At 41.9% G+C, this 10032-nt stretch overlaps 1 protein-coding gene across 2 annotated transcripts in view; it reads right to left on the bottom strand.

The window, feature by feature from the left end:
* The window catches only part of LOC106518066 (RNA-binding motif, single-stranded-interacting protein 2), a gene marked incomplete at its 5' end in the record, with an annotated part of 21017 nt that overhangs the window by 3213 nt on the left and 7772 nt on the right, over window positions 1–10032 (bottom strand). Inside the window, 10 exon segments of one of the 2 annotated variants that reach the window (XM_014009162.1) lie at window positions 58–168; window positions 1117–1173; window positions 1325–1375; window positions 2306–2396; window positions 2589–2632; window positions 2838–2947; window positions 3054–3133; window positions 3206–3363; window positions 9303–9394; window positions 9534–9592. In XM_014009162.1, coding sequence (XP_013864616.1) covers window positions 58–168; window positions 1117–1173; window positions 1325–1375; window positions 2306–2396; window positions 2589–2632; window positions 2838–2947; window positions 3054–3133; window positions 3206–3363; window positions 9303–9394; window positions 9534–9592 — 853 coding nt within the window. 2 annotated transcript variants of the gene reach the window in all.

Genomic DNA, 10032 nt, shown 5'->3' with positions numbered 1-10032 from the left:
TGTGTGTGTGTGTGTGTGTGTGTGTGTGTGTGTGTGTGTGTGTGTGTGTGTGCTTACTGTGCCTGAGCTGCCCAACGATAGGTGGCTTAACTGCTGGGTGAGAGGTCCCATCATGGACGTGGGCTGGATGGACATGGCGTGATCCATTGTTGGGGTTAGAACTGTACCCTGTGAACGCACAAAAACACACAATCTGTCATTTAGATGAGCCAAACACACAACTTTAATCACCCTGGTGCCAATTCTCATTTTAAAGAGCCTAAATACATGTGTTAAGAACTTGGTAGAGTTTAAAAGCTGCTGGAATCAAATAATGTTTATAAATGGAAAAATATTTTTTTGTGGTTGTTATTTTATGTGGGTTGTTATGCAGGAAATGTGTTGTATAAACAAAGCTTGATTTGATTTTTCATTTAAAGTCAGGTCAGAAATAAATGATATATGTATATATAATGACATATATTATTTTATTCATATATGATTGCATATATGGATGTACGGACAAGGCTCATAGAAACCATCAAAAACCATCAGTAAACTCTCATCTATGTTCGCGGGGGCATGCTTAAGTTTGATTATTTTTTACCTTTTAATTTAGTTTATCTTGCTGTGTTGAATTATAMATATAATTTCTTTTAAAGAACTCATTAGTGGGCTGGACTGAAGTCACCAGCAGGCCAAATGTGGCCCGTGGGCCACCAGTTGAGTAGCCCTGCAATACACATTGCATGAAAAATAACACGAGTGTGACTGGAAGTTATGAAACAGCACCATGTTTATATTAGCACTTCTGTTTTTAACAACCTGGGCTGGTGGGGAACATGACTCAAAGTGGCAGAACTGCAGACGAGAGGTGTTTGAGAATAAAAAGACTTTTCTAATAATCCCCTAAAACAAGCTGCAACCCTGCTGTATGTGCAGCAAAACACGTCACAGACATTTTACCAAGGCCTCAGGAAAAAGTCTTAATTTTTGGCCACTATTTTCTAGAAGTTGGATCTTAGTGCATGTTGAAAATAAGAAATATAACTTATTCAGCCTTTACAGCGGAAAGCTCTATGTGAGCTGTGCTTTTTCATTTATTCATTTCATTTTATTGGTTTGCAATTTGCTCACAAAAGTGGATCCAAACTCCTCAGCTGAACGTCTCGTCACTCCATGAAACGGTCGAGTCTGATCAAAGTGGACAAAAATAACTTTTAGGCTAAAGATGCTGTGTCAGACGTGTTTCTATTTTTACACTGAGCTGTTTGGTGCAGGATACGTGTCATGTGTTTGTTGCGTTAAAAAAAAAGGAGAGCGGAAGACAGAGGAGGATACTCACAGCTGGCTGCATGAGGTATGACTGATGGTGCATCCAGGACGGGCTGTGTACCTTCAGATCAAAAAACATAAAAACCTCTTTATAAGTTTTCACAGGCCTCTCTGAGATGTTATTTTCTACAGTATTTACAAAGAGTCAGCAGAAAACCCTGAAGCAGTATGAGGAAATGCATTTCTTGTGGGTTCGATGATATGTATTGTTAGTTGTCTGTATCTGTTAGTAAAGTATCTCCYAAACCACTGCATCAATCTGGAGGAAACTTTCAGGAATTCGTTACTGGATTTACAGCTACAACTAATTAACTTTTGAAGTGAGCTCAATTTAAGATGGTTGCTTTAGCTAAYCAACCTTAGAAAACACAAACATGGCTACAACTCAGCCAATTTCACAGATACTGAGCTGAGCTTTTGTCTGGTTGTAGCTGAGAGTCAAGCAAAGACTCAAACCATGTCGTTCATATCCTACAAGWTTTTAATTAAAACAGCCATTTACTGTTGTTTACTCTGTCTGTTAACAAAATATCTTTTAAACCACTGGGCACATTAAAAAAAACCTCAGGAATTAATAACTGTGTGTACATTTACAACTGATTAACGTTTGAAGTCAACCCAGTTAAAGATGGACGCCACAACTAATCAACATGAGCCGACACAAAAATGTCTATAATTCAGTCGATTTCACAGATACTGAGCTGAAATTAGATGCGRTGTTAGCTGAGAGTCCTTTTTAGCATACATTGGATGAGTTTGCTCATTACGTCATTTATGAGGTTTGATTAATGTGGCTACAACTTTGTCATTTCCAAACTGAAGTCGATTTTAGTTTAAAACTCTGATGTGAACGGCAGCAGGTGATATGTATTCCTTTAAGGAATACTTGCTTCTTTATGATGAGGTGTTTAATTCAGAAAATAATCTCTTCATGCCTGCATAGTTGAAAAACAAAACAAGATTTAAGTCTGAAAACAGTAAAACGTCCCACCTGGTACGACGAGACAGGAGAATGCATGTAGGGCAGGGAAGTCTGAGCGATCATTCGGTTTGGAGCCAGACTGTAATGTGATGAGTAGAAGCTGCAGAGCAGACAGAGAAAAAAAAAAAAAAAACAGGAGTAAAGACGACGGTCTCCAGGTCAATGTGAATTCTTCCTGTGTTTCTGCTGCTGTCCAGCAGAGGGCAGTCTGTCACCAGCCTTTCCATGCTGTGTTTATTTTACAGAAGGGCTGGGGCTGTTTTCTGTCAGTCTGTACATACCGCTCACTCACCCATTTTGTAAAGCTGTTGGGTCATATGTGAGCGTCATTCCTCCCTGGGAAAACAGCACACCAGATTCAGAACAAATGAGCTCATGCAAACACCTTTTTTCCCCCCAGTTTACCACAAACAGAATAATAATAGTAAAAAAATAATAATAAAAACTTTTGGACGAGTTTTAATTTTCCTTAAAACGTCTAAGAGAGAGGAGCAGCACAAACTGTAAGATGGCTGATTTAAACAAGGCCACACTAACGCACCGCATCTCCATCTCGAGCCCAGGGCCTTCCGTTTTGGAGATACTTCCCCTGGCTCTGCCTCTTCTTCTGACCCCCGTCTGCAAACTTGCATAATAAGGGCTCTGTGGGCGCTGAGAAAGCAACAGATCAAACAAGCCAAGTCAATTCGATGATCCCAGCGGGGAACAAAAACACAACAACGTTGTGCTGCTACGCTACAAAAAGCCGTCCACGTACCGAGCACGCCTGGTGGGATCTTGATGAACTTGCCGTTGAAATGCTGAATGATGGCCTCGCACTTCTCCGTGGACTCCATTCTGAGAGAGAAAAGCTCGACTTAARTCCCGAGCTAAAGAGTTCTGTTAAAGGTTGAAAGGAACGCCGCTCACCTGGCAAACCCSACGCCCCGGCTGGTCCCGTTGGCGTCCCGGAGGACGCGTGTGGAAATGACCTGGCCGAAGGACTTGAGCATGTTCTCCAGCTCCTGCTCGTCCATCGACACAGGCAGGTTGGAGATGTAGAGGTTGGTGGGGTCCTGCTCCTGTTGCTGCACAGCGAAGGAAACGAAAAAAATCAACTCACGCACACAACGAGACAGATTACTTTTTTCTTTTTACAGAACTACACAGTTGTTCAATATTGCAACAATATCAKTTGAGATAAACGCTCTTCGTCACCCGTCTGTCTGTAGTGTTAGCAAAATATGTCATGAACCAGTGGACTGATTTTAAGAAAACGTTTGAAGAGTTTGTTTTCTGTTGAACTCAACCCAATTCAAGATGGCCGCCACAGCCAAGTACAGTTCAAAAACACGAAACGAGATAATGAGCTAAAATTTGGTGTGATAGTAGCTGAGGCTCATTCCAAACTCATATTGTGAGATCTGTTTTTAAAACGTTCCCACTCTTACATGTAAGAGTCTACTTTGTTTGTTAGCAAAATATCTCATGAACCACTATATGCAGAGATGCACATAAGTGGTGCGCATGCGCGATCAAAAAGGATAATGAGCACCAGATCGAATGTCATAAAGCCCCCTTGCTTACGTAAGATTGTACCTGAGATTGTGAGAACAACAGCTAACAGGGTCTCAAATGCGACCTGATTTCTTAAAAACAAACAAAACAAACAAACAAACAAACAAACAAAAAAATCCAGCCTCACTGGTATGACTGGATCGTTGTTCTGTCAGAGGAGGGCAGCGGGACCCTGATGTATAAGGATTAAACGGACACTGCTTTCAACAAATCAGACAAACTCTAGAGCTGTTTTATCCAATCAGAGCAGAGCAGGGCGGGACTTTCAGTGAGAGCAGTTTTCAGCAGAGACAGTGGAAGCAGCAGCTGCAGCCATCAGTCCTGACATCTCCTCCTGCCCTTTGCTCCTGAACTACCAGAGACTTTGGTCTCTAAAACCTAACTTTTTATTTATGTTCAGAGGGTTGTTGTCGAACTCATCTGTCCAACTTTGCGTCTAAACTCTCTCCTCCTGAGAGATGGGAACGTGCCTCAGCGCGCAGGCTGTGAGTCTTTCTGTGAGATTCACTGTTCAAGTTCCTCTAAACCAAATTACCTCTAACAGAAGAACAATTATTTGCCTCATTTCAAAGCAAAGATGAGTCTGTTTAATATCACCCCCCATCCAAAAAAACAAATTGATTAAAATAAAAACATGCCATATTCTGTGAACGAGTTTTAAATGTTATTTTAATTTATCAGAAAGATCCACAAATTTTCATTCTTTACAATTTTATGATAACAACAAGGTTCTTGATGTGCTAAATTTGTTTTTATTTAGAATCATACTGTGACACAGCTTCTCTGGGATAAATGTAATTCAATAAATGATAAAATACAAAGAATAAATCATTTTAAATGATTACATGAGCTGAAACCACGTAAATATAATCTTTTTGAATTAAATAGTCTTTTAAAAAAAGGAACCAGCCTAACAAACAAAACGTTTGTTCTGTGCAAAACACAGATATTTGCTGCTTGGTCTGGAGAGTGTGGAGAGCTGGTTTAAACAAGGCCAAAGATCTAGAAGGCCAAACTACAGGAGCTGTACATCTCAGGGTCATGTGTAATCTAACAGACATTTAAACATGAAATGTTCAGTTTGAGATGACACATCCCCATGGGTCAGCCCATTGGCCATTTACGTAGTTTACAAAATGTATGCAGAGTAAAAAAATAGATAGATAGATAGATAGATAGATAGATAGATAGATAGATAGATAGATAGATAGATAGATAGATAGATAGATAGATAGATAGATCACTCAGTGGACTGATTTGGCATGGTGTCTCGAGACACTGCCAGCTGATAGAACAGAACAGGACAATAATAAAAGCCCTGACACCCCTCTGAATAAAAGAGTTAAATGAGTTTAGGAAAATATGAGCACCAAGCAACAACTTAGGTTCTCCCCTGAGAACCAGACCAAAAAAGTTATGTGCAACCCTGACTATATGTATCTTACAGAGCATTTCAGAAAGTTATCTTTGGATGTACGTCTACAACTGAATTCAAGATAGCCGCTAACCGAGTTTAAGAAATACAGAAATGTTTATAGAACACAGTCGATTTAGCAGATCCTGAGCTAAAGTTAGGTGTGCTTGTAGCCGAGCATCCTTCCCCTCACATTCCTTGAGCACGGCGACCAGCACGCTTTCCTTCCAGAAACACTGAGCCTTTAATTTAAAGTTTCACTAGTGGAAGACATTTATTCTGCGTACTTTCAGCTGACTTTGCAGAGGCATTTATGTTGGAAAAAAATTCTTGTCACATTTTGAAAATCTCTCTCTTTTTTTTTTTCACGCAGCAGAAATTTCTGTCCAGACAGCAGCAATGTGACCTGCCTTTCTATCAACCCAGCCCCTATCTGCTCGTGGAAAATTAATATTTCATCACGACTGTGCRTCACGTAAAGCATCTTCTTGTAACCAGAGCCGATATTACAAAAGACAAACACATTAAGCAAGTTTTGCATGATTATCAATTTGAAAGTGCTGAATAACTCTCCGTGAGCTGTAACGACGCTTGGAAAAACACTCAAACATCTATGTGTGTGCGAGGATAAAAGTCACACTTCTGGGAAGAATTCGGTGCGTTAGAGAGATCTTAAAAGCATTTATGAGCGGCGATTATTCCGAGGCATATTTTTTGCGGCATTTGGTTGAAAGTGAAACYCTGTATGACTGTGCAGAAGCGTACAGGAAGCCAGGCATGAAGTTTAAGAGTTCACAGAGCAACAGGAGCCTGGCAACCAAGAGAAAAGAGGCTGGACTTAAAAAAAAAGGGAGGAAGGGAAAACAGAAGGAAGAGGACAGAGCAGAGAGAGTAGAGAGGGGCGGGGAGAAATTAGCAGCTCAAAAGGCCGATATCTTGAACAGAAGGAGGCGGCTAACAGGATGGGCCGTGTAGTCGACGTCTGGACTAATTTAGGTAATTAAAAAGGAGAATGACAGATGAGAGAAAAAACAGGAAAGGAGGACAGATTAGCAGGCTCCTTCTTTTCATCAAAATCTCATTTATTCCTATCATTCACTGTTTAGTCTCTCCTCTGTAGTGTTTACTGCAACGTGAGAATCCTGTAAACCCACAAAGTTTTTTTTACACAGTAAAGAAGTTGTCAGAGTGCAAGAAAAAAAAAAGCTCAAGTTGCAGCTCAGATCATTAGAACCTGAAACAGCCCAGATCAACGAACAGGAGAGAACACGCAGCTTCCAGCATGCAAGCGAAGGGCCGGTGCAGCCGGTAAAAATACGACTCCAGTGTCGAAACGACACTGAAATAATTCATTAAAGCATTTATGGCATTAAGAAAAAAAGTGGCCATGGTTTTTTTTTTTTTTTACAAATGAAGATTTATTGCCTCTGTTCAAAGCAATAAGAACACCTTAAGAGGAGATAACCTGCTGTCTGTGGATAACAGGTTGGTTACATAACGTGCTAAAAGGGGTCAGAGCTCGGGTCAAACAGCAGATTGATAAACGGGGAAAGAAAAAGAACTCATTCTGTTTTATGGCTCATGTTCACCAAGCTGGTATTAAAACGCTGTTTAACCCAGCCCACGCTCGTGAACTGTACTTGCCGAAGCAACCGTGTAATTTTTATTATTATTTTATTTTTTTAATCCTGCTGCCATTGTTCCGGCGTTGTTCAGGGCGAGATGTGTCTGGAAAGGTGTGTCTCTGGAGTTGACAGATTTGCCGGGCTGTSTGACGTCTGAGTTTGAGCTGGGCGGTGCCGGGAGGTGAAAGAGACCAATCTATTTTTAACGTTGCCATTGTTCTCCGGGCCCCAGACGCAGGCAGCTCCTTTGGGCTTAACGCCTTGCGTTTGGGGACTGAGCGTACCTGAAGGACGTATAGAGAGAGGCATGGCCCGTCGTGTTTGTGAGCATCCATGGTGAAAGTGTGCGCAGCTTAAACTGCTCCTGTTAATAGACTGATTTGAGATTTCTGATTGCTTTGTCTCCTAACCTGAAGTAACCCTCGGACTCTGACAGCTGTGTGTATTCAGGGTAATATAGCCGTTACYGACATGTCTGACTGAGCCCGGGCTGTCTGAGTGAGTCAGGTCTTGGTGTCCGGTTGCACTCATCGAGGATTGAGGTATCCAGGATTGTGTGGCACTCATACAGAGGAGCTGCAGTGAACTTAGACCCTGGGTTGAGTTGCAGTGAACCGCGTCTTGTCCGCGCGGATCTCTTACAGTTTTCCCCGAGCCGAGCTCAGGGACAGCCTGGTGTTACATTGCAGTGGGTATGTTTGGGTTTGGGGACGGGGAGAGGGGAGGCGGCCGGGACACCGGGGTGGAGCGTATTAAGTGCTGGTGTCAGCCCCCAGGCCCGGGCCCAGACGATGGACAATGCCAGTTCTTTGTGCCTGTCCCATTCACAGAGGGTGTAGTGGCAGCCTCCCCAGGTTTTCCTCAATTGGGAGCATGAGAGCCGGAGGGATCAGCCTAATGGGCCGACAAGAGTTGCTTTGACTGCAGACACTTCGACAAAGGGCCGAGAAAAAGCRTTACAACCCAAGCAGGTTAGCAACAGACACTGGGGCGCGAGGAGGAAAAGAGAAGGAAACAAAGCTAAACGATAAAGAAATGAGGGACTCACACAGAAAACTGACATAATAAACTCCCTCACATAAACAAGAGTGTTTCATGTAACACTCATGTACAGTAGCTTGTGTGTGTACATGTCTTTGTATTGCTGTGTGGAGATACTTTGACATTATACTATGTAGGGATGGGTACCGAATTCTATACTTTTATAAGTATCGACCAAATTCTGTCTGTACTACCGAGTATCTATTCACGTAGAATCAAACTGTACCACGTTTCGGTACCTAAACTCATCATTGCAACTGTATTGGCATAGAAGTGGGAGATTTTCCATGCTTGTCCTGAACGCAGCATCGTACAAGAGCGTAATGACGTCAGCAGCCCTGGTTCAGAAAACAGAGCTCCTGGAGTAAAACTCACCGAACAGACCGCCTCTGAATTATCTGGTGGATTAATTATCTTGTGAACATGACGTTCGCTTGCTCAAAGTAAATAAAATATGGCCACTTTCTTTATTTCATCCACCATGAAACAGAGACCGGCAGAGGAAAACAATAGAGACACTTGCCGGCAGTCCGAACACGTCTGACCTGAAAGAGCACAAGCAGCTAACTTGAAGCGTTGGGCTCATTTTAGATGCTCAAAACTTAGCTTGAATACCTTTTATTTATTTTAACTCAATCCTCTTTTGCTTATTTGATTTAAACTTATTTGCCTTCCACGGACCTCCATCACACAATTTTTCTAACGGGGAAATTACATCAACAGAAATACGTGGAGCAGGATTTTAATTTGTGCAATAAGACAAAACAGTCTTGTTGTTTTCAAAAGTTTTCACCTTAAAGAAATAAGTTACACAACTGATGTTACAATACAAAGAGTTGGATGTTGTCTTGATATTTGTTAAATTTTATATATTGAGAAATATGTTAAATAAAAAAATGTAAAAAAAATTATTAGAAAGTAGAGAAAACTACCGGAAGTAACGTTGAGTACCGGTACCAATTCCCAGGTACCGGATATTGGTACCGAATCGATTCAAATGTCAAAGGTACCCATCCCTAATACTATGCTTATGAGGACATTTTGTTGTATCGACTTTTGCCTGATCCACAAAAAGGAAAAAACCCATTTGTGGGTCAGGGGTTAAGTTTAAAGCTAAGGTATGAATTAGGGTTAGGGATAGGTTGTAGAAATGAATGGAAGTCCATGCAAAATCCACACAAGTACATCAAGACAAATGTGCGTTTGTGTCTAGGCAGAAAGGACTGTAACTCTGTAAGTCGAGCAGGAGCCCCTATAAAGATCAATAATGGGACAATAGACTGAATGAGGAGATTAAATAAGCTTCTCAAAAACACATTTCTCTTAGACTGAGAAGAAAGAAGCCTGCACAGATCTGAGCAGTTCTTACTTTAGCCATCTGAGCCTGGACCCCGCTGGATTTCAGAGCCGTGACAGCTTTCTGTGCAGCTGCTGGACTGTCGAAGTCCACAAAGCCATACCCTGAAAACAAACACACACACACACAAACCCAGCTGTGTTAAAGATGCTGTAATTCAGTAAGAGTTGTTGCGTAGCCACAGAGGGCCGCCTGYGTCTCCACACTGTCTCCTCGTACATAGCATAAAAAAGCGGGATTCACCTTTGCATTTGTTGGTGGTTTTGTCCAAGATGGCTTTGGTGGACACGATTTTGCCGTACCTTTAAAGAACACAGAACACAGAATCAGTGGCGGCATGAGGTGACTACAGGACAAACGTCAGGAATCTGCTCCTGCCACATGCATACCAACATTTCTACATTTCCTCAAGGTACCAGACTACAGGTGTTACCGTGTATGCACACTTTGTTCTCCCTGCCAGCTACTGTGACTCATAAACATGATCTTACACTGCTACAGAAACTTTTTTCTTTTTTAATTGACTGCCTCCACCCCCTTTTTTTTCCTCTCCTTGTCCACACCTGAAGACTGTACAATAATTCTGCTCTTGGATGTTGTCTCTGACAGACAGGAGACAGCACCCCAGGGCCAAAAACAATTTGTTCTAAGCCTGTCTTCTCCAACACACACACACACACACACACACACACACACACACACACACACACACTGTCCGAAATCAACACGACAGTGGGCAAAC

This window comes from Austrofundulus limnaeus, unplaced genomic scaffold (genome assembly GCF_001266775.1).
Source record: "Austrofundulus limnaeus strain Quisiro unplaced genomic scaffold, Austrofundulus_limnaeus-1.0 Scaffold55, whole genome shotgun sequence".
NCBI classification, from domain to species: domain Eukaryota; kingdom Metazoa; phylum Chordata; class Actinopteri; order Cyprinodontiformes; family Rivulidae; genus Austrofundulus; species Austrofundulus limnaeus.
The sequence above is the reverse complement of the archived record's forward strand: the minus strand, read 5'-3'. Positions and strand labels throughout refer to the sequence as shown.